At 34.6% G+C, this 26,312-nt stretch overlaps 1 protein-coding gene across 2 annotated transcripts in view; it reads right to left on the bottom strand.

Annotated features, from left to right (window-relative positions):
• The window catches only part of sclt1 (sodium channel and clathrin linker 1), a 63,607-nt gene that overhangs the window by 20,155 nt on the left and 17,140 nt on the right, over window positions 1-26,312 (bottom strand). For both annotated transcript variants that reach the window (XM_039751691.1, XM_039751690.1), the window contains exons 5-13: window positions 25,568-25,631; window positions 24,308-24,363; window positions 23,083-23,218; window positions 20,688-20,810; window positions 17,943-18,008; window positions 16,785-16,855; window positions 15,727-15,817; window positions 13,787-13,878; window positions 1,172-1,349 (exon numbers count right to left, since the gene is read on the bottom strand). In XM_039751691.1, coding sequence (XP_039607625.1) covers window positions 1,172-1,349; window positions 13,787-13,878; window positions 15,727-15,817; window positions 16,785-16,855; window positions 17,943-18,008; window positions 20,688-20,810; window positions 23,083-23,218; window positions 24,308-24,363; window positions 25,568-25,631 — 877 coding nt within the window. The remainder of the gene's footprint in view (window positions 1-1,171; window positions 1,350-13,786; window positions 13,879-15,726; window positions 15,818-16,784; window positions 16,856-17,942; window positions 18,009-20,687; window positions 20,811-23,082; window positions 23,219-24,307; window positions 24,364-25,567; window positions 25,632-26,312) is intronic.

Genomic DNA, 26,312 nt, shown 5'->3' with positions numbered 1-26,312 from the left:
CATCAAAATGACTAGTGCATAATGCTTACCTTTTTAAGCCAAAGGCCCCTCAAACTGTATCCTGATGACTGGTGTTTAGATTGGCTAACTTGATATCCAAATATTTTAGCCCCTGGAAGTACTTACTTTGTTAACTGAGGTAATTAACTTTAAAGTCCACTTACATTTGCTCATTAGTTAATTCAGATTTTTTTCAACTGTATGCATCAACCTATCTAAGCTATACATCAGTTTAAGGGTATATGCCTTTTACAGTATATATAAGAACTATTTTTTGATTAAAGAAGCAGCAAGTATGTAAAGAAAACAACAGTGGGCTATCTTGGTGTCTCCAGATCTGTGGCACACACTTCCATTGTATAGAAATGCTTTGAAAGGCTGATTAAGTCACATGTAAATGGAATACTATAGATATTCTGGACTGCTTCCAGTTATTCCAGTATATGACAGACAGACAACTCTATATAGACCCAGGAAGAACTATACCAGGTGTATTCAGATAATATCTATTTCATGACTTGATCAAGTTAGGAAAGCTCAAGTGACTAGGACATGTCTAGGGAATGCCCACTGAGAAATGCTCCAAGAGTATAATGAATGGAGGACCAGATGAAGGAGACAATAGGGCTGACTGATATTGAGGCAGACATATGCAGGCTGGGGGTTAATAACTGGCAATGCTGACCTCTCGATAGGGAGGGCCATCCTCACTCCGCCTCCTACCCTTGTAAGGGAGAGAGAATGGCAGTAATGATGACACCCTTTGAAATGGGTAAACCTCCAGGGAAATGATTTTGTAAATGAAAAACTAAGAAACCCCTAGAATATCATATGAATATATTAATAAACAATATTGCTTATCTTACAGATCTGTAACTTGAATATAATGAATTCTTCATTTATCCAGTTATAAAAGTATATACTCGTAGAAAAAAACATTTACAACTTTAGATTTAAATTAGAGTATTGACATGGAATGTAAACTAAATATTTAGAAAGTCCCAAGTGAATGTGAAATTTGGTAAGGTCACCCTTGTCTCAATGTTTTTTTGTCTAGAGACTACAACAAAAGTTAGCCATAGACTGCCATGAAGGTGTTTTTTTTTTCTTTGTAAACTGGGATTTCAGGTAAGATTTATGCTACTACAAAGACTCAAATGAATCTGGATACCTGATCTTTTTGCAGTGTTGCTTCCTCCACTAGTTGAATACTGTCTCGAACCTTTATAATTGCTTCAAATTTTTCTTCTTCCAGTGTTGAACATTTTACTTGTAGTTCTCCAATTTGTCTCTCTAAAAGAGTTCGATCTTTTCCAACTTTTTCAGCCTCTTGGGTAGCAACTTTTAATCTAACAAGAAAATTACAATACAAGTCAGAAAGTGTTGATGCCTTCCTATTTAACAGAGGCAATTGAATTAAGGTCAGTAAATATAATTTACATTCACTTTAGATTTTATTTTTTGAAAACAAAGTAAAATCTAAATGGTAAATTGAATGAACCCAACAAATAAGACACAAATAACACAATGTATAAGTATCAAATTTAACGTCTGCTGGTAGCGCTTTTAAAAAAATGTAAATTAACATTCAGCCATCCATCTTCCCAACCCAATCCCAATCTTAGCAAGAATAAAGTGCAAAGCAGGAACGGTCATTGGATGGGGCGCAGGTTTTTAACAGAGTGAATACACAGATATACAAGGGCCAATTTAGCTTCATTGGCAACTCAGAATACAGTACAAGATTTGTTTAAACAATCCCTTTGCAACTGGCGTGCAAATATGCAAGTTGCTGCTGCTGCTAACAGAAGACATGGGAAAAAAAGAAAAAATGAATAGTGGCCCTGAAGTGCAAAACACAGTCTAAACAGAAACAACCACATTCAACTTATTAGGTTGAGAGTTGTAAGAAGTGGTAGAAATGTGCGGCCATTGGTAATGATTGGTCAAATCGAAGAACAGAAAAAGAAAAAATGTTCAGTAGATGTTTGGTTGTCCCTGAAATCTGAGGAATGCAATACAATATGATGAAGGCACGGCAGCTTCAGGAAACAATGGCTTTTCACTAAAATACATATAGACATCCAAGAAAACACTCAGTGTTACAAGCAGCATTGTACACTATGTTCATGATTTGGTTTGTCAAATCTTACTTATATTTGTTTATGTTCACTTGACAATCAGGAAGTATTTTGATACATATCATTAAGATAATACACTGTTCATTCTATTTAACATACAAGTGTGAATGGAGCTCTAGTGTACGAAACTCCACTTGGAAAACTGCATGTTAACTCTTCAAAATGTTTTAAAATCAAAACTTATTTGAAGAGTGGATTTTGAATGAGGTCTCACTTTCTTAAAGCTAAATCCTTAGAAATGCAATAAAACACTGTTTGCACCATCCATACAACTGATTTTGTTTGTTATAAAGGTATTCTTCTATGAATGTGACCTGCTTTAACATGATTACACATAATATGTGTAATAATTGTACATTGGAAGAGTAATAAATAAGTGACCCAATACTGTGTATAATTAGCAGTGTTTTGTATTAATAACAACAACACAGAATGCCAATATCTGCACCTTTAAATGAAAAAAAATCAATGCTTCCTCTGGGCGATGTCTACTTTTAATTACTACTTTTTCCTGTTTTATAATTATCTGAACGGATTACAGAGCAAAAAAAATGCAACTAAGAAGAAATGCCTATTTTAAATTCTTCGGGTGGTTTTGTTTTGCATTAAACCTGAAGCATAATACATATTTTAACATATAAATTTAGGGGAAAGGAGTTTGTTCCTTTTCAAGATCTATAAAAAGTATTTTTAAATGGAAAAATACATCTTCAAACTCTCACTATGGCCTCCTTTCTCAATGCAGGAAATTCCTCACTGCATGATCGAAATCAATTATGCACAGAAATTTCAGCAATGTGAAAAAGTACACACCATGAAAAGATTTGATCCTAATTTGAATAGAAAGAAAGAAAAAAATAATACAAATCTTGCATTATAAGTTTTCACCTGTGGAAAAAGTTAAGTACCCCCTTGACATTTGCCTCCAATGGCAGGAAAAAATCAACCTCAAGTATATGCTTCCAATAACTATCTGACAGTCTCTGACGCCGTTTGGGTGAAAGTGTCTCACTCTTCTCCATGTAGAATTCTTTCAACTGTGTGATGTTTGAGGGATGCATTGTATTTACAGAGGTCAATCAAACAATGAAATATGTATTTTGTTCTAAAGCAAGTGAAAATATTAAAGAGAAATATGAATTTATATACAGTCTGCATCAAAGACACAAACTATGACAAAACAAAGGTTAATACTGCAAGAGGCAACTGATAGCTAAAAGTACACTTCATCACAAGTCATTAACTCTGTCCTTATTTCACCCAGGATTTAAAAAAAAAGAATTTCAAAACATAACAAATACATTAAAATTACAAATTTTAAGACCATTAAGTATCACTATTTTAATAAAAACACCTACTTGTGCAAATTAGCAAACTAAACAACTTATAGTAAATTAATTTATGAACACATTTTAAAAATTGGTGATAGGGACTGCAGAGTAGGAAGATTCAAACAGAACACACCGTTATCAGGACTTTTCTATTGTCTACTGCAGTGTGCAGCCAAAGGATATTACCACTTTTGGTGAAAATAAAATTTGGTAAACCGACAGAAAACTTTCCTAATTAAGAATGAGGTGACAAAGAAGCACCACAGTCATAATGGGGAGATTTCAAAATGTTAGTGATGGGTCAGTTCTTACATGAATCCTTTATGGAAAGTCATGCTAACAAAAGAACTTTATTACTCATTTTATGAAGTACATTCTAAAGTCAGCTGAAATTATGGTAATGGTACCTATAGTATATCTGCGGCCACAGTATGAAATTCAGTAAATACTGCAATTCCAAAGGATTTTAGTAAGATTCAACATTGGGGAGCCTCACATGGACTGTCTGATCTAAAGCCAGGAGGGTGGTGCTGCAGCTCCTCAACCTAAATGAAGAACCAAATCGTACTGACTGGGCAAATGACAGTGATACAGTATATGCATGGCCACTGTTGATATTTATTCAATCATTAAACCGAAAAAGCAAAAAATGAATCGGCATACATGGTTTGTTCTAACTAGGTATGAAAAATTGAAAATGATAAAGCAGTAATTCCAAACAAAGGAACAGAGTAAGTGGTGTTCTGAGAATAAACAAAGTCTGGTACAAAGTAAATGTTGCAACTTATTTGTAGTTTGATTGTTATACTTCAAAGGATATTTAAATAAATATGTGGCCAGTTACAAATCTAACTTGACAATTAAAATATTTGGTTCACTAGTTATATTTTTTTAGCCTGAGGAGGAGTGCATCTGTAATTTGGAAAGTCAATCAAATATAATGACATTAGTTTAGTCATGGAAAATGTCTTTGCATGCTTCTCATCTGGTTCAAATACCAGTAACATTAAAGGTATTCTTTCATTTAATGCATGCCTTTTTCCTGGTACCCTGACAACTGCATACTCCTTTGCAATTAAGAATGGCAAACACAGCTGAAAATTGTCTTATCTTCAAAGGTTTATAATATAAACTGGCAAAATATGGCTCTTACAGTATTTTTCAGCTATGTGGCCATGAATAAACATACTTGATCACAAAAACAAACTGCAGCAAGGTATGTTTAACACTACTGTAAAATACTGAGTCAGGGAATAGGAGATATTATAACAGACACCATCACCATCTGCAAGTAAATATTTAAAGCAGGTTCAACCATCAATTATATACAACTTTACTGCTAGTAACAAGTACCATTAAATTACAGCAGTGCTAATTAAACTACCGGTATGCTAAGTATAATTTCCACTAACAAAACAAGAGCGCAGGTATGCGGTCTTTATTTGAACAGTTGACATCAAAAGTCCCAGTGAGCAACAGGGGCCATCATTAAATATTAATGAAAACATATCTAGTCACCTTATGCCATCAATAGGTTTCTATAAAACCTACATCTCCCAAACACTGTGTAAATGAAAACATTATTATACACCTGTAACCCAAAATGATAATACAGGTAAAATTCCATTACAAAGAACTCCCAGGGACCTAAAAAATATTTCGTTATAACGAGATTCTGTATTTGTTGCTTTAGTGCTTTCTTTAACTTGCACCCAGGCGTTTGCAATTATTTCAATAGCTTCTTTTGTGTTAATTTTAATCTCCTCCTGCCTACAAGTTACGCTGACGAGAATTTTTCTCAGAATTTACTTGCGGTAATACACTTTCCCGAAGCGTGATTGCAGCATCTGTGGAAGACTGTTTGTCCGTTGCTGGGGCAGGGCAAAAACAGGCTCATAGCGCTGCAGTGAAGTGACACAGAAGCAAATCATAAAAGATCAGGGTCGCACTATAAGTGCCTGTCTTGCACCCCAAAACACGAGGTGGAGTCTCAGTACTTTAGGAAAACCAACTTTATTCAGCTTGAAACAGGAACGGCACACTTATTTATTGTAGCATAATCTGCCACTCTTCTATGCACAAACACAGCAGTCAGGCTGCATCACCCATCGATATCTTTTCTGTTTGCTTTGGTGGAGAGATGCAGAATATCAATGAACCAGCTGTTGCCCTGGCAACAGATAAACAATCTTCCATAGACACGGAGATTGGACTTCGCGATGCTCTTTGGCGTGTCATCCAGTTTGGGGAGGTCCCAAGTGAGTTTACAAACCTCACATTTTCTTGAAAGAGTGCCGCATTAATAGGAATGTTTCTTGAATGAGCATCTCTGAACCACATAAAAACTTCTTTTTTGATGTCTTCAAATGCAGCAGTTCACATAAGTTTGCAATCCGAGATTTTTTTTTTTTTTTTGCTCGGTCTTTCAAGAAAATTGACAACGTCGATGGCGAAATTCCGAATTCACTGGCAACGGCCTTTTTTTTTGCCACAATCAAGAGCTGCAAAAATGTAAAGTTTTTTTTCTAATATGAACTGTTAGTGTTTTTTCGAGTCTGCCGTTTGTATAGGAGGGTGACAATGAGTTATATTCCAATGGATTTTTTTTAAATGTTGACGAGCAATAAGCAAAAGGTATCACTGAAAACCGCAGGAAATAAAAAGGGCAAAAAAAAAAAAAAAAATGTACGAGGAAAGTTTGAAGAAAGAAAAAAAAATTACAACGTTTCTGTTTGGGGATCATTGTGCACAACTAAGCTGCGGCCACAGAACTAGCTGCTCTGTGGATGATTCATTCAGGCATTTCAAGGTCTTTTGGGCACTTCGTTATAATGAAAGTAACTGCTGAATGTACTTCGTAGTAACAAGATTTCTATAGACTCGCGTCATATGGGGAAACTGTCGGGACCATAAAAATACTTTGTTGTAATGAAAATTTTGTTGTAAAGATATTCGTTATAACGGAATTTTACCTGTAGTAATTTTCTAGTTAACAAATTATTACGCAAAAATGAAAAGGTTTTCAGAAGCTGGGGGAAGAAGACATTTTTACTTAGTCTTGCAGTAATGAAACACATGTGGAATGCACCATTATGTATAAAACTGTTTTGTAAATAATTTGAAAAATGAGAACTAAAATCTAGATTGTCGATGTCATTTCCATGGTAAAACTAAATAAATAATTAAAGTAAGGTTAGAGACAACCTTTTGGGTGCATAACCTTCCACAGGTTTATGACTGAAATGGAAAAAAAAATAGCTAAATATAATGGGTAAGACAGAGGAAAGTCATGGAAGATAAGGACTAAAACTTATAGCATGTGCCAAAAGAATCAATCAGAGAAAATTAAGGAGGTAATCAAAAGGTTGGTCATTTAGTGCTGGAAGAATGTATAAATCCATGTCTAACAACGAACCAAGCTTCTTTATCTCTGAGACCGACCCTCTTGAATATAAAACCAAAAATATCAGCATGGCTGTAATCAAGGGGTTTTACAACAGGCTTAGAAATATTTTATTTAGTGACTCAAATATGACATGTTCCAGGCAATGATCTGCAGGCTGCCTTTTTATCCAACATGTGTACAGTAGCCGGCAGGACACATTTTTCAAGAAATGGAGTAAATAATATTGAGTCAGGCTGTCCATTGTGTAATATTACATTTTATACAGGGCCTTTACTATTTTGAAATTCTCCCAGCTTTGCTTCTTCTTTCCCCTCCTATATATCTAACCCTCACCTTTCTAGCCATGTATATAATGGGAACATTGTTTCCACACTTTTTATATCCATAGTGAAATTGTCTTGTCCCTTCAAAATACATGCTGACACAGCTCTTCACTATCTTGGTACATGAAAATATACATTGTCAAATCCTGAAATTTTGTAGTGCATCCTTAGTTTTGCTCTGTCAATTAATTTTTGTAAAGGTGTTGTAGCAGTCCAAGATATATTTGTTTTGAAAACCAACATTGCTCATTACTGATTTTAAATACATTTGCAGTTGTTAACATAACATCTACAGTTGTAACATATGAATCCCCAGCCAACTGAGAGAAATGGATTGGGAAATAGGAATTACATAGCCTCATACTAGTATACTAGTTTATTTAGTGTATAACTGTGTTACAGCTAAACCAATGTCCTACATATGAATGGTGGTCTGGTTACTGCCAGTCTCCAGTATTCACACTCTCTCTCTCTCTCTCCTTGTCCATAAGGGATTTTTTTTCCTTTGGGCATTCCTGTTGTCCTGCCACATCCCAAAGTTATTCATGCTAGGTTAACTGGAACATTTAAACTGGCTTAATCAGATTGTTTGTGGGTGTGTGAGTGATTGCGTTACAAGGTGAAAAGTGTAACATCCATGTTTGGGTCCCACCTTTCTGTCCAATGCTGTTGGGACAGGTTCCATTAATGTGATTCTCAACTGAGAATAAGTGGATTCAAAAAAAGATTGATGGAATAAGAAGTATACAGCTAACCATTTGCATTTTTAGACATAAAGTAGAACATTTTGGTCTAGCTTTTCAAGTGTTTAATCAGTGTTATAACACATTATAAGCTTTGCTGCTTTTAGAGACAATAAGTCTTTGCCAGAAAATACAGTAGTATTTGTAGTAATCTAACAAAAAGTTTGAAGATGCATTTAATTACAATTTGTGGAAAGCTGGGTATATCAGTGTTTAGTTTGGGAAATGCATACTTAAGTTTTAATTATGCACTATCAAAATACCCGCGCTTCGCAGCGAAGAAGTAGTGTGTTAAAGAAGTAATGAAAAAGAAAAGGAAACATTTTAATAATAACGTAACATGATTGACAATGTAATTGTGTTGTCATTGTCATGAGTGTTGCAGGCATATATTATGTGTGTGTATATATATATATATATATATATATATATATATATATATATATATATATATACATATATACAAATATATATACAAATATATATACACACATACACATATACATACATATATACTGTACATACACATATATATATATATATACAAATATACATATATATATATCTACATATATATTAGGGGTGGGACTCGATTAAAAAAATTTATCTAATTAATTAGAGGCTGTGTAATAATTAATCGTATGTAATCACACATGAAAATTTGCCCCAAATCGCAAATTTTTTTTTTCCATTTAAAAGGGTTTTAGTGGGCGACAGAATCAAATAATAGACAGGGACATGAATATTGTAAACTCAAGCTCTTTTAATTTCTGAAAAAAAAAATGCTTTTAAACTGCATTTCAATTCAAAACAGAAACAAAAATATCATCCCTGGCTAAAATAGGGCAGACTTAAAAATAAAGTGGTATTTTAAGTACATTTTCAGAATGGTATTGTCTTTAAATAATAATAACCAAAATTTCAACATAAAGTGCAGTTTTTCTTCTTAAAAAAATAAGCCAGAAACATAAAAGGTAATTTGACCAGCTTCATCTTTAAACTCTGAGTAACCTTAGCCAAAATTACTTTGTACATTAGGCTAAAACAGTGTGATCATTGAACATTTTGTAATTAGATGTAATTAGAATTACTAACGGTCACGGAAGTCCAATGATCCCCAGTAAGAGCCACAAAGTCCGCTTTCTGTAATGCATCTAATTTTGCTTGCTTTTAAGTGTGCACAAAACCATGCTTTTATCAAGGCTTCTGTTGGGTAGTCTTTTGAAATGAAATTTGCCTCCGATCAGTCGTAGGAACGCGCTTTATTCCGACTCTAACATTTTTGTAGCTCTGATGTGTGCATCAATGTCATCGATGTACCAGGAAATAATGCATTGCCAAAAGTTCCCCTTTGCTTGTAATTGAAAGTGTGATTAAATGCGTTATTTTTTTTAATGCGTTATGGAGTACATGCATCGAAGCTTCTCAGCTGTGCTTGTGCTAAGAAAAGGAAACATTTTAAAAATAATGCAACATGATTCTGCATTAACCGCATATTTTTTCATACGTCTCAAACTAAGGGGATACGAAGGTAAAATGAATCGGCAAGAGCGCGTACATACTCAGTGCATCCCCTCTCGGGAATCGAACCTCGGATGTCGCCGCTAGAGGTGAAGCCTCTACCATTGCGCCATGGCGTGTGACTTGTCTCTTTGAGAGTATGTAGATCGTGGTATATATATACTGTGTGTATATATATATATATATATATATATATATATGTATATATATATATATATATATATATATATATATATGTATATATATATATATATATACTGTGTATATGTATGTATGTATATATATATATACCCACGTTTCGCAGCGGAGAAGAACATTTTAAAAATAACATAACATGATTGTCAATATACAGTGATTGTTTTGGGAGTGTTGCTGTCATCAAGGATTTGATTATCATTATTTCTTTCAATCAGGTTCGTATTTGTAGGATGTGTTGTGTTCAAGTTACATTCCGTGTTTGTCAATCGTTGTAAAGATAACAGGTTTCATTCATCGTTTCGTTTCTTACTGCATCAATAAACAGCTCGTCTTCCTCTTTATCCGAGACATGACACACTGCATGCACAGGTTTTTTTTACACTGTCTTCCTTTAGCGGAACATTGACTTTTTCCACCGTGTGCTTTGTTTTCGCAGTAGCTGCACTTATGAATATGCTTGTATGTATCAGACGCTTCATATTTTTTTGCTGCCTTCTCAATTGTGTAATTCGGTTTTTGTTCAGCACTCTTTGGAACTGTTGCTTTTTGTGTGTGCACTGCGTCAGTTCACGTGAGCCGCTCAGTGTACATGCATCGAAGTTTCCCAGCTTTGCAGGTGCCCTCTCGTGCGATGTCCACGGCCGTATTTAATGTTAGCTAAGACCCGGCACTTAAAAGTTTCTCTCGCAGTTTCGCGGAATTTGTACTAAACACCACCCTGACCATCTCATCTTCCTCTGCATAAGCACAGTCCTTCACCCGTGAATATTTAGCGGCAGTGTTTCTATTGGATTGCCGCTGACGGACAGCCTTATATGGGCAGGCAGTAAATTACGTGGGAGGCGTAACTCCGCCTCCCACGGGCATCGAGCAGAAGTCTATTATACAGGGTGGGCCATTTATATAGATACACCTTAATAAAATGGGAATGGTTGGTGATATTAACTTCCTGTTTGTGGCACATTAGTATATGTGAGGGGGACAACTTTTCAAGATGGGTGGTGACCATGGTGGCCATTTTGAAGTCAGCCATTTTGGATCCAACTTTTGTTTTTTCAATAGGAAGAGGGTCATGTGACACATCAAACTTATTGGGAATTTCACAAGAAAAACAATGGTGTGCTTGGTTTTAACGTAACTTTATTCTTTCATGAGTTATTTACAAGTTTCTCTTTGTTTACAGCCATTGACATGTCGCAGAGGTTAACACGTGAGGAGCGGATAGAAATTGTGTTGATGTCTGGTGAACGCAGTAACCGGGTCATTGCAGCAGATTTCAATGCAAGACACCCTACGAGACCACCCATCTCCCATGCTACAGTTAGCAAACTGCTTGCTAAGTTTTGTGAAACTGGTTCAGTGTTGGATTTGCCAAAATGTGGACGCATGAAAACTGTCACTAATGAAGAAACATCAGTGGCTGTCCTAGCTTCATTCAGCAAGAGCCCACAGCGTAGCACTCGCCGCATGTCACTGGAGAGTGGCATTAGTCGAACATCCCTTCGGCGGATATTAGCTACTCACAAATGGCACCCTTACAAACTCCAGCTACTGCAGCATCTCAACGAGGATGACCCAGATCGGCGCACTGAATTTGCAGAATGGGCAAAACAAAATTGGAACAGGACCCTCAGTTTACACAGAAGATTTTGTTCAGTGATGAGGCAAACTTTTATGTGAATGGTGAAGTTAACAAACAAAACCACCGCTATTGGTCTGACACTAACCCACATTGGATAGATCCCTCCAAGACTGTTGGAACAAAAAATTGATGGTATGGTGTGGTATATGGGGTACAAAGATAGTGGGGCCATTCTTCATCAATGGAAACCTCAAGGCCACTGGATATGCGAAATTGCTACATGATGATGTGTTTCCCTCTTTATGCACTGAAGCTGGCACGTTCCCTGAGTTTTTCCAGCAAGATGGTGCACCACCACATTATGGGTGTCAGGTCCGAGCATTCCTAGATGAACAGTTTCCTGGAAAGTGGATTGGTCGTCGTGGGCCAGTTGAATGGCCCCAAGGTCTCCCGATCTGACCCCCTTAGACTTTTATCTTTGGGGTCATCTGAAGGCAATTGTCTATGCTGTGAAGATACGAGATGTGCAGCACCTGAAACTATGGATACTGGAAGCCTGTGTTAGCATTTCTCCTGGGGTGCTGCTATCAGTGTGTGAAGAGTGGGAGAAGAGGGTTGCATTGACAATCCAACACAATGGGCAGCACATTGAACACATTTTATAAGTGGTCAGAAACTTGTAAATAACTCATGAAAGAATAAAGTTACGTTAAAACCAAGCACACCATTGTTTTTCTTGTGAAATTCCCAATAAGTTTGATGTGTCACATGACCCTCTTCCTATTGAAAAAACAAAAGTTGGATCCAAAATGGCCGACTTCAAAATGGCCACCATGGTCACCACCCATCTTGAAAAGTTTTCCCCCTCACATATACTAATGTGCCACAAACAGGAAGTTAATATCACCAACCATTCCCATTTTATTAAGGTGTATCCATATAAATGGCCCACCCTGTAGTATATGGATGAAAAAATAAGTTCCAGTTATGACCATTATGCGTAGAATTTCGAAATGAAACCTGCCCAACTTTTGTAAGTAAGCTGTAAGGAATGAGCCTGTCCATGTTCACAGCCATGTTTGGATCCTTTAGGGTTATAAATGATCTTTGATAAATCCCAACAAACACACATCTTGCAGACAGCACAGATTTTAGGCTCACTGATGGCTATGGTAGGTTTCTGCCACAAAACCAGAGGGAGGATGCACAGTATAATTTTCTGTATGCATGAAAAATTATGGAGGCATGAATGCAACATATACAAACTTAATTATTAGAAGATCCATTCTTTATACCTAAAAAGGCACAGCATGCTGCAGCTTTTTATTTGATAACATGTACTACAGAGTTCAGTTAACAGTTTATGATTGCACACTCAAAGAACTTAGAAAGTCTTGAGCTTGGAGCATAGAATACATAATACTGGTTCTGCCATTTGGTCATACCCTGAGCAGACAGGGCATGTCACTTTAGCAATATTCCTCTAATAACTTAATAATTTATAAATCTAACATGAATCTGACAATTATGTACTGTACTTTTTGTCTAAATATTACTGTACACTTTCAGATTTCCTGCATATTATTCCAGTAAGTACACATTTCAGATATTTGGGTTTTGACATTTCTGGTCCTCTGAATTTGAAAAGTACAATATTTCATCTTTTTGAAGAAAAAAATGTGGCTGGAGCCAGCAAGAATAATGTCTGATATATCACAACATTTTTTTCCTTCAAACAAACACAGTTTGGGTAACAAGAGGTTGCTTTTTAAGAAAAAGTTAATTTTGGTAAAAATTCCATAAAAACTTTCACCAAGCTGCAAGCAGTTATAAAATTTCATCTGCACAAATCTACATTTGCATTGCATTTGTTAACCATAATGTACAAATTAGAAGACAGAAACACATACACACATAAAAGAATAAAAGTCCTTAAATATTTATATTTTTTATGCAACCAAATCAGCAAAGAAACTCTGGAAAAAAAGAATGATAATTAGACCACCTATAGAGTACATGAAATATACAACCAATGCAGAAGGAAAAAATAAAATGAATGCAAGATTTTTGAGAAGATTTATTCACATGGCCGCACTTTTTCCAGACTGTATAGTTACTTAATTATGGCGCCCCTATTATTTAATGAAGATCTTTGTGTGTTTATCTGACACTTTACTCATTAAATACTCAAAAAATAAAGTACTTATGTAGTTTAGCTAACACTGGTAATAAATCAGGCAGACAGGGCAAAATAATTCGGTGCACTTATTAAATTTCACCATGTTTTGAGAAACAAGTCAGTTGAAGATATTTGCTGTACATTTTTAATCAAAGGATTTCCAAGCTAAGAAGGAAAAACCTATAAAAGACAAATACTAGTGACAATGACTAGTGTACCACTATGGCAGAAATCAAGAGAAAATTAAACTGACATTATAAATTGATGTGCAATCAATTATGTTACAGTCTGGCAGGTGGCGTGTCCAAGTTCACTTAATGCAGCATATTTATTATGCAACAAACGAGACACCATTCATTTACCGTGTTTCCAACTGGGCAATTGCTGACTGCAGCTGCTGCACTCGTTTATCAGAGGCTTCCTCTCTGCCATGTGCTGTAATGACATCTTCTTCCTGCAAAAGCAAAAACCCCAGAGTATGCGACTATGTAAATAAGTACAATGATGCTGGGTTAGATGATGTTATAATGTAGATTGACTGCTAAAATGATAGTACAATACATGTACTATATTGTAGCTTTTACTTCAATAATAAAGCAATTTTAATATGATAAAAAGATTTTCTCTGTTGCTAAAAATGCTCTGTTTTGTAGTTTAAAATCTGTATCAGTTTAGCTTAGGAGTTTAATTACATATTTGATAAATGTTCCAAAATGTATGATCTTTTGTTAGATGTTAAAAATGGAAAAAAGCTACCCAACTATAACTGTGTCTCTGGGATGGTGGGGGAGCCTGGGTGGTTTTGTATTTCTAATATAGCTACCCATGCCAATTTGGTCAATGTAAAAGGCTAAAAATGAACAATTCAATTGTTGTACTGAAGATTGTCAGTGTTTTGCTCAGTGTGCTTCAGGTAATAGTGTAAACCACCAGCATTAAACAAGTACCATGCATATTTTACCTTCCTTTATTTGCTAAAACTTGGAAGGATGTTTTGGAAGGCACTGTTATTCAAAGAACTGACTTCCAAAGAACTGGACAGAACTGCAAAGAACATATGCAAAACATGTGGCATGAGGTGTATTTGGGACTTCATGGGGGAGCCCTGAACTTTATTAGTTTAAAGCAATCACAACTTTACAGGGGAGATTACTGCTTTGATGTAACATGTGGCACAGTGCAACAGGAAGGTGGCTATGAAGAGAGAAGCGGTGCAAGGTGTGGCATGATTAGGAGTTCACGAGGAACCACCACAACATATTGCTTCAAAGTGATCGTGACTTCATGGGGAAGATTATTGCTTCAATGCACAGCACACCAGGAAGGCAGATATAAAAAGTGATGTGATACAAAGTGCTGTACTCCATCTTCACTGATAACTCTCTATAGTCCAAACAGCTAACAGATTTGTAAGATGGCTCCGGTACTTACGGCCAACCAATCAGCAAAATTCTTCACCCATGACCTATAAACACATGTAGACACCCTGGAGTAGAAGGTTAAAAAAAAAAAAGTACCAGGAACTACCTAGCATGAACAACAAATGTCCACAGTGCCCGCGGTGGGAATGTTACAAAAGTTCGGGTTTCTAAAAAGTCCCTTATTCCTGAAAAAAACTTCTTGCAGTGGGAAATCACCTATAGATCACTCACTCTTTCTGTTATTTCTGTTTTATAAAGCACATGGTGTCTATAAAACAAACAAAATTACAATACATCTTCTTTGCAAAAATTAAACCATAAAAACTGTAAAGAAATGTGAAATCTTGCTGCCACTTCAGACTGGATTAAACACAGGCCTATTCTCATGGCTACCAGGAACAGCAGTTCATCTACTTATAAACACAAACATTTCAAAAATATCCCAAATCACCTCCAGTGCTTTGCCTCAAAATTTAAAAAGCCACACTACCACCCTAGTAGTTTCAGCTGTCACAGTTTTAGGTCACTTCTGGGTTAGGGGGATGTCCTATGAAGTAATGTAATTGAAACGGCAAAGTTCCCCAGTAATGATCACTAAGCCCTCTTCACACATCTATAACTGTTCTTAGGGAGCTTAGTTTACTACAAATATCATTCCGGCAGTCTTCCACCAACAAGTATACTGAGAAGAATAAAGATAGCACACTGCCAGTCTTTCAGAGCAGCTGTGCCCACACTGTTTTTTAAGAGGCTCCCACTATCACTCAATGGCCTCTCTAAAGTTCTTTTCTAATATCTGTTACAATATTTAATTCCGATACAAAAACATAACAGACTTAACATAACATAACAGCATCTTCACCTCTTTAAAAAAAACATACCATCTTTTGCATCTGTTCTTGAAGATTTTGCATAATCTTTGTCATTTCTTCCACTTTACTGGTGGCTATTCGCAAATCCAATTTTGTTTGTCTGCAATGAAATGACTTCATTATCAGAACCTTTTGATTACATTTACTGAATTACATTTACCTTAAAGGTTGTAATTTAAAAAAAACATTATCCTAATGTATATATTTCACAGAATTCAATTTTGAGAAAGATGCCTTAATGTGCAGAATAAAAATAATGAATTGTCTCTATTAAACATGGAGGTAAATATTTAAATAGAGCCTAATATTTAAGTCATACAACTCAGTGTTTAAATAAATGTATAACACTACTATAATTTGTACCAGATTTCTTCTGAGGCAACTGTAAGAGTTCTGAAACTAAATATGGTAAAACCCTGGATGATGCATGAACTTTTTTAATAGTCATGGTGATGCTAGGTAAGATTAAAATCACTCAAACAAATGCATAATCTTTATGAAGATTTATAATCTTTATTATGTACTATAAAGGTTGTATGTTCTAAAAAGCATAGGTTTGGATTAAAACAGAACAAGTACTTAGTCAAAGATTAGTTGAAAGATTAATCAAATTGGTTATATTTTGCCATGTTTCTAATAATTTAAACAGCTATTCCAAAAAAAAAAAAAAAATTTCAAGAGGCAGCATCAAGTGACGCTATATGGTGTAGTGTCATAGCAAACAATAAATAATTAAAATGAATAAAGAAGCATCTGAAAGTATTATTTGTTTTTATTCATCTAATGTTATATAAAACTTACTTAAAACCATAACATTTTACTCATACTGCTGTGCTCTTATTAACAAATATTGTTGTTTCTTTCCAAAGACGTTTTCTTTGTAATTTTATTAGCTAATAATACTGTCAATTTTTTTCCAATGAAACAAAACAATAACAATTGTAGCACAGAAGTGAAAAAGAATGAAGTTATGTTTAAACTGATTTTCCAAATCAAATAATTACAGTACTAGCTTTAGTTGCAACTGAAAAATTATAAACATAAAATGTAAACTAAAGAAAACCAACCTCAACTGATTGCGAAGCTGTTCCAACTCTGAGCTTTGTTCTGTCATGGTTTTGAGAAGGTGCTGATTACTCTAGATGAAACAGAAACAGCTAGTGATGTTATTCAAATTATTAAAAATGAATGAGTATTAGTTGTTGCTCACTACTCCACAAATACCTTTAACAACTTCTCTCGTGTTCACAACATGCTCTTAAATCCTGAATATTAATCCAAACACTTCACCACAAAGAAGAGATTGTCATGAAATCTGCAGGAGCTGTAGTAGCTGTCTGGCACAAGGACCTTCATAATGCACTGGTTTCTAAACAACTGTCTAATGAAGCTGTCTACCTACACCTCAGACAGACGGTAAATGCAGACACTGTAACATTTACTACCTGCTCTTTTTCCGGCTAAAATCACTCACGTTTAACAAAGCAGCACAAATATGCAACATAAAATTATAAAAATGTACTTGCCTAAAGGAGTAGTGAAGTGGGCGAAGTCAATGTTTTATATAAATTTCAGCACTATAAATTATTCCGATATAAATGCACCAGTTTTTATTAGTGAATATGTGTGGCTAACATCCTTCAAGTTTTGAAAATTTACAGCTTCAAGGTACACAAAATGGGGTGCTCTCTTTAATGGAGACTTAATTATTTAATTTCATGCAAACAATCTGGTCCTTATTTTCAGAAAGGTGCCTCAAATGTCTTTGTCTCAAAATCTAAATTTTGCAGAATATTTGCAAAAGGTCTGAGCAGACCCAACTGTTCATTATGTTGGCAGTCATGGCTCAAAGTGGAGAGCTCAGTGAATCATAGGACATATTTGTTTGGTTTATCAGCAATAAAGACTGCTGAAATGACTAATATAAGAATATCAGAATAGCATAATCTTTAATGGGCAACAATGAATAAAATGGCTGTGCAATGATTCTTGTTGCTTCTGATGGCCCAATGCCATTTTCTGAAAATTAACGTGGAGGGTTTACTTTGTCAGTTTCTTGTATGTTTCTCATCTATTCTCTTTTCCATAAAAAAAACAAAAATTCCATAAATATTTAAGAGTCTAAGATCATGAAAAAGCTTTGTTTATATAAAATTTCTAATAACAGAATGTATAAGCAAAATAATGTAGACCACAAGAAGTAACAGCTCAGTTCATTTACTTACAGATTCCAATTTTTGATTGGATAAATGGAACTGCTGAACAACTTGCTGAACACGTGCCAGCTGTTCCTAAAAAACAAAATGCAGAGCCTAGCTCATTATTAGGGATCATACCATAAACAAACTAGAGATAAATCAATGAAGAATATTTTTACGTTTTCACTGATGCTATTTTATATTAAATACTAAAATAAAATACAGAGAAAAAATGTAAAGAGCTAAAATAAAACATTTATACAAAGGGTAGATTGCTGAAGATGTCTAGTTTAGTTACAAGTTACAAAAGCATAAAAAAATTTTGATGTTTTCAAACAACTCGACTGTTTATTTAACAATAACTAACAACATACACTTCTTCACAAATGGCCAGAAGTCAAACGCCGAGTGCAATACTTTAACTGAACTCCAGAATAAATTGCACTTAAAATAAAATGTTAAAACAGTATCTAAGCTGGCAACATGATTTGTAAACCTCAACTTTTAATCAATATTGAATTCTTTAAAAAAAAAAAAAAATCAATAAAACTTGATACTCAGTATACTGTAAATATTTTTAAAATTAATGATAATTGTTAATAAAACAAGCAGCATAGCTGAGAAACAATAATTTGTCATGATACATAGCCCAATGTTTTCCTGTGACTTATGCAGCTGACACTTTTTGGTCACAAACAGGCAGTGTTGCATTGTAGTTTAGGCTTTGGACTTTTAAATCCTGGAGGTTGTGGGTTCAAACTGTGCATTGACATTGTGTCACCATGAACAAACCACTTCACCTCCCTGTACTCCAATTGGAAAAGCAAAATAAATATAATGACTATATCCATCAAAATGATTTAAGCCCCCTTGGACAAAGTCATTAGCCAAATATTAAGTAGTAATAAATGAAATTTCAGGCCTTAACAGGGCTCATGTGGATTAGAAAAGGCAATACATCTTTGTCTAAGGCAGTGTTTCTCAAATAGTGGGGCGCGCCCTTGACCTCTGGGAACATGCTTTTTTATTTTTCTTTTAAATTTTTTTTGAATTTAGAATGCACTTTAAATCTTTCCGGTTACATTTAATAAAGCTATTCTTTGTTGTAAACTGGTCCATATTTCTTTCTTTTTTTATTCTCATAGATAGATAGATAGATAGATAGATAGATAGATAGATAGATAGATAGATAGATAGATAGATAGATGCTTTATTAATCCCAAGGGGAAATTCACATAATCCAGCAGCAGTATACTGATACAAAGAAACAATATTAAATTAAATAGTAATAAAAATAAAAAAGAATTAAAATAAAATTAATGTTCGCATTTACTACGTTAATAAGGGTACAGTGTTATGCAGAGGTGTACTTATAACAATTTTATAGACAAATGATACTATTTATAGTTGCGCGGGGGGCGCGAGATGTTTTCTTCTTCCTAGGGGGGGCATGACAGAAAATAATTGAGAAGCACTGGTCTAAGGTAAGTTTACCTAGCAAAAAGTTATATTTGGTAATCTGCTTTATTCCCAACAAGTTTAAAGCAACAGATAATTTTTAACTTAAGCATAAAAATGAGACGAGTACATATACACAATTTAACATAAAACATAACATAGCATAGCATAGTGTGATAGACAGCCTGAGCACAGACAGACAAACACCAGATGTCGAATGACCCACACGTTTATTAAAACTATTTACAGTGTCCAAACAGTCCTGCACCACACACAGTGCTCCAGCACCAAACACCCTCAAACACGGGCCTTTAAATGTCTGTGGGCCACCTTTCTTCTCTCCGTCGCTGGAGCTTCGTCCGACTCCACCACCTGACTATCGCTCCCCGACTGTAGGAGGGCTGCCCCTTTTACAGTCACATGGATGTGCTCTAGGTGCTCACTGAAGTTCTTCCAGCAGCACTTCCTGGTGTGGTGGAAGTGCCGCATGAGCACCCAAAAGCACTCTGGACGTCCCTGGAAGGCCCTTCCTCCACCTTCCCAGGTGTGGCGGAAGTGCAGATCTCCCGGGCGATCTTATGAGGCTTGGGGCGCCTCCTGGCGGTAGCCATGGGCCCCAACGGGTTTGAACCTCCCTGCTCCTTCCCCGTGGTCTCCTCACTATCCAGGGTGGTTATCCCCTCGTGGCCTGGAGGACGTATAGATTGCCTTCCGGTCCTTCCAGGCATCCCGGCTGGGTCTGGCCCCCAGCCTCCTGCCACAATAGTTTTGCTAGGGCTGGTATGCATATTGATTTTTAATGATTATGGCCAACTGTATGATTGGCTGCTACACAGTCACTTTATTTTCTGTGTCCTGTGGTTGTGTTGATGCCGCTGCCACCATTGTGATAAGGCATAGTCTTCTGGCATGGGAAGATGGCCTCAAAGACATGAAGTGCAGTGCCTGATATCAGAACTGTGTTATATTTTCTGAAGTCAAAGTTTGCCAGGGAGCACTGTTGGAGAGCGCAGGGTGGAACTGGTTAAATATTTGGCAAAGAGCAGATGGACTCTGTGGAGACTGGAATTCTGCTTTATTTTTTGTACATCCAGTAATTTAACATGTTCATATTTAAAATGTAATTATTAAAATACACACACACACAAATCTATATTAATTCATTTATATATATATATAAAATGTTTATAGATATTTACAGTATATATTGCATGGTGTTTATAATTATGAGTGACCATGACCACAAAAAAAAACATTGCAGGAGGTAACTATAATGCTGAATAATCAACTATTGAATTTATTAGAATTACATACTTTTAACTGCTGTCTTTCAGTCAAGTGGATCTGTGCCTCTGACATGTTCTTTTGGTACAACTGTTGTAGTCTCTCCATCTCATGGGAAGCCGAATGCCACAACTCCAAGGCTTGTTCTTTTTCCTATACAGATGATAGGAAGAAATTTACAAATAATATTAACTTAGTGATTCTGAAAATCATAATCAGTATATGTAATATGTATTTGAGATATTGTCTACCTTATCTCTTAAAAAGCATTGGGTTATATTACAGTTGTAACCTATTTTCACTCATTAGCAAAGTAAATAAGGCATTTGTATGTTCTGAAGCATTCTTTATCCAGCTTGATTTGATATTCAAACAAAAAGTATGTATTATGTAACCAATACAAAAAACACAAATAAAAACAATTACAAAAGAAAGGAAGAGAAGACACCACCATTTTAGGTGTGACTTATTTGTTGTTTGTAATGTTGTGTAGATTTATATTGCTTTCTTGCTTAGAGGTAGTGTTTGAAATTGAATGGACAATACTGTATATACAGTGCATCCGGAAATTATTCACAGCGCATCACTTTTTCCACATTTTGTTATGTTACAGCCTTATTCCAAAATGGATTAAATTCATTTTTTTCCTCAGAATTCTACACACAACACCCCATAATATGGAAAAAGTGATGCGCTGTGAATACCTTCCGGATGCACTGTATGTACATATCCTTTGTATTAGAAAGCAGATAAATTTGTGGTTGTCAATCCTACTCTAACTTTTTTCAGAAAATGTTTCAGTTTCTCCAAAGAGACGAGGTTTCTGGTTGAAAATATAGCATTCATTGCAACATTTTCATTGCTCCAGGAAGAAGAGAATAAAATCCTTATTGCACATACCTAACAGTATCCTCTAACAGTTTAACATTACAGTGGTTCTTAAGGACTTTCGAATCAAAAATGACAGTTTCAATAAGCAATGGAAAATGTTTATCTAGAATTTTAGCAGCACGTTTTTCCAGAACTTCAGGGAGAAGCTCTGGTCATTTGAAACTCTGAATCAATTAATATAACTAGTATCAAACGGTATAAATCTACTACAGCTAAAATGAAGCTTGTTTATATATACAGAACCCATTTACTGAAAGTGTAATTATCATCCTAAACAATTTGTGGCATGGAAACATTTTGACATTGACTGGAAAAAAGAAAGTATAACATGCAAACTCAAGTAAGTGTCCATCCAAAGGACCTGAAGTAATTTAGTTATTACACTAGAAAAAGTACACTTTAATATACATAAACAAAGGAAGAGAATGAATCATCAAAACAACCATTTCTGACATTAATATTTTCATCAGTCCTGTCCGTTTTCCTTATTTACATCCACCAAGAGATTATCATCAATAGTTTACAATGTGGGGTATACATAATGAGGATCAGAATGGTTTCAAGATCTTTAACGGGAAAAGAAAATAAATACAATATGCTGTGCTAAATGAATATCTTAAAAAAATGTAAAGACTCAATTGTAATTATGAAGAAAAAAAGATTCTTTTAGTGAAATTTATAGAGAAGAAGGCATATGAGAAGCAGACTTTTAATATATTTTTTTAAATCAAGTCTTGGCACTTTAGTCAAATCTAACTGGATATTTTCCAATATAGACAATGTTACATTTTTTGGAGTTGACAGGTTTGTTGTACTCTTGAATCACAACAAAAACACAACCTTCTCAAACCAGCTTAATTCAATTCTGGGTCGCAGGGGGTTAAAGCCTACGCAGGCAGCACTGAGCATAACACAGGAAAGCTACTAAATAACATTCATAATCAAGAACCAAAAGGAGTATAGAATGTTGCATTTATTTTTTAACCATTATATTAGGAATACGAGAAAGTTTTATATATATATATATATATATATATATATATATATATATATATATATATATATATATATATATATATATATATTTATTTATTTATTTATTTATTTGTGAAAATGCCACATTTACAGTGTTTTTTTCTAGTTTCATATCCCCATACAGGAGACATAACCAACAAGCAACAACAGAATTTAACCTTATTCAAATAAATTTCTATCTTACTACAAGAGCTGAACTCTGGGTTGAAAAAAAATAAACAAAAAGAACACAGAAATGGACAGCAATCGTCTAAAAGCCACAATTACAATCATAACATACTGTTTGTCTCAATGTTTATAATACTGCAATTTTTTCATTCAATTGGTTAATTTTTTTTAACCAGCTAAATCCATTTTCAGGCTGAAAGCAATCACATCCAACACCATCAGCAATGGCACCAAAGCGGAAACAATCCTGGATGAACCTTTAATTCTGTAATAAAAGAGCACAATCAAACAAACATAACAGAAGAAAAATATTGTATTGGCCATAACTAACCTGATTACAGAGTTGTATTTGTTCCTGTAGGTTTTTCATAATTTCATCATCTGTGAAAGATGCGCCATCCAAAATAGTTCCTGAAGGTAAACTCTCAAGTTGCCTTTCAACTGATTCTCGCAGTTCCACATGAAGTCTTTGTAACATGAAAAAAGAAGTTACTTCTCAGATGTAAAAGTACACTTCTATATAAAACGAATGGAACATAAATTATTTTGGTAATACTTTCTTCTAAAATATACAATTGCAAAATAAAGTCAAAATATCAAAAACAGCAAATGTTCACTTTTGACTTAATTAGTCCTCAAATCTGCTTATTTCATTTCAGACTTGTGGGGGCTGGAGCCTCTCTCAGTAGGGGTTACACAGAGACAACTCACACACAAACACACAATCACATGCAGCTTTTTTACAGTAATGGACCTTGACAAAAATCTACCAAAAAAAAAAGAATGCACAACTCCCTCAAAGAAACTGGGTGAGAGATTCAAACCATGAAATATGGATTGTTTAAGGCAGCAGGGATAACCACCCTCCTGTATGTTCTGTATAAAGTATAAATGTTCCCAACACAAAGATAACTTAATTCATACAAACAGTTTTACTACAACCGTGAACTGCTGTGAAATATGTTTTACCTAATTAAATAGTTTGCTGCATTGTTATACAAGATTGTGTATGCAAATTGCACTTTGCTAAGCAATTTATCTATAAGAAATCACTTGGATATTTAAAGAAAGCACATCTTAAGCTGTAAGAGAAAATATATAAATGTGTGCATATTGACACATATACCTACAGTAAGTATAAAACCTATTTCCGAATCAAAAGCCATTTAAATTTCTTTTCTACAATTATTACATTTTTGTGAAAATAACAATTGAAATTGCATGAAATAAAAACTTTCAATGCAGAACGTTTAATTTTCACTTAAGGAAATACAATATTGTCATTGCTTGATTAGTGAAAAATGTCATAATAAAAAGCATGTTTACAAGGCCTTAATGAAAATAAAAGTATGTCAAACTGTGTAAACTGTGATGCACATGATCGCTGCTCTATCAAAAGTAACTTGACTTTTCCCACCTCTTGTGTAAATTGGTAAAATCACTAAATATCAAAAAAATTTTTTCAAAGTATTACAAATGTCTACTTTTCCAAGATATGAAGAGTTTATAAATAATCATTTGCCCTAAAATGAACATTTTTAATTATTCAGTCTTACCTTTCATTTTCTTTAATTACATTCTCAAGCTTCAGTTTAATTTCACACATCTGTGTCTGTGGGATGAAAAATTAAAAACAGCATAAACACATAATCATTAAAAACATGATAAACCAGCTTTTTTCACAAAGCAGCCAAATCCAAGCTACTATAAATACAGGCATCTGAGTGGATGTTACATCAGAACAAATGTACCCCTTTTCCTTTCAGTATATCAAATTTGGCTATATTCTAGAAAAAAAAAACAAAATATTTTTATTTTTTTGAAACGGCTAGATAGATTAAACTTGCTAAAAATGTGTTATTGTTGTCAATCATTTGACTATTAACAACCGCATCAAAACAGAAAAACCAAGATGTGATTACAACTTTAACAATGACTGCTAAAATAGCACCCTTGTAGTTAGAGGTAAAAGGCTGTGCTTCTGTCAGTTTAGGCACTCAAAACATCAAGTGCTTTCATTTTCCTAGATATTTGCTTTACCTAGTTACAGTTTACATGCCTTTAGATGCAAGGTTAACATGATGAGGAAACTGGGTGTTCATTTGGTGCTTCTTTGATTGTTTTAAATATTAAAGAAATCATTCTCCATAGGTGTGATTTTTTGGTAGTAATTTCTTTGACTCCTTTTTGCTAAACCTCAGGTAGAACAAAGCAGCATTTTTAAAAAGCTCCAACTTGACTATACAATAATATATCACTGAAATGTTCCTTTAATCTGCACAACATGAAAACATCTCTCTCTGAAGGTAGCTATATAGAACTGTATCCTCAATTTAAGACATCTATCATTGATAACCAATGTGAAATTCTACAGTGTAATAAATAGGATATTTCAAAGTATGTTGAATGCTAAACATACAGTATATTATTTATCATGAAAGAAATATGTACATAAAGTTTAAGGCAATTGGAAAGTGCTATCAAGAAGTTCAATAACATGTATGTACAGAGTACTTGTGTACCGTCATGAAACAATCAAAATCAAGATTTTGGCAAGATCATATTTTACATATAAACTCAAAAAAAATATGTCATTCTGCTCATTGGGTGACCAATTTATTCATCAGGAATGGTGTCCGAACACTTCCTTCTCATTTCATCTGATAGACATAGGCCTTGGTGAATTAACAAAATAAAATGTATTCAATTTAAATACAACAGGGGTTAGAAGCTACCAACTATATCATGTTTATACTAAAAAACATGGACAAAAATAAAACTTTAATAATGCATGATAAAAGAAAAAGTGAACACACCTGGTAATCCTTCAGCTGTTTACTCATATCTTCCATATGCTTGTCATATTCTTCAAGAAAAGGTCTTGAGAAATGAATAGAAAAAATAATACTTAAACTAATTTCAGTAAAGGTATTATTATACATAAAGTCATGACTCTTTTGAAGAAGGAAAAAAAAAAAAAAAAACAGAACAGTTGCCTTTAGTGCTAGTTATACATATCACATTTTCATTACTTCATAATACCAGATATTTTGTCTCACTGGGTACCCTTATTCAAAATACTTCATTAAATATAACACAGTTAGAAAAGTTGTCTTTACACTATAATCAATAAAAAAATCTTCGGAAGAGAGACGAGACATGACTTTCTCAGAGAGACACTTTCATGTCCCACGAGACTAGACTTTGTGCCAAGAGATTTAACCACGCCCAGGGCCAGAAAATAAAGACAAAGAGTAGATGACAAAGTAGAACATCATAAAGAATTCAAAAACATTGGCGCGATACATAAGCAGAGCAGGTTAGAGATAATGGAAGCGCTTCTTTCCAATGAAGAGGCATATGTGCGAGGATTAAAAGATTTGTTGTTTGGTGGAAGTGAAATCCTGCAAAAGAAAATTTTAAGCCCCACAAGACAAGACTTTATGCAAAGAGATTTGGGAAAAGTCCTGCCCACACCTAAAAATTTACAACCACACACACTGTCAGACACAGTTCATGTAGGGATAAAGAAATGATATTCACTCACGGGCAGTTATACTT

This window comes from Polypterus senegalus, chromosome 4 (assembly GCF_016835505.1).
Source record: "Polypterus senegalus isolate Bchr_013 chromosome 4, ASM1683550v1, whole genome shotgun sequence".
NCBI classification, from domain to species: Eukaryota; Metazoa; Chordata; class Cladistia; order Polypteriformes; family Polypteridae; genus Polypterus; species Polypterus senegalus.
This window is presented reverse-complemented; position numbering and strand designations above follow the sequence as displayed.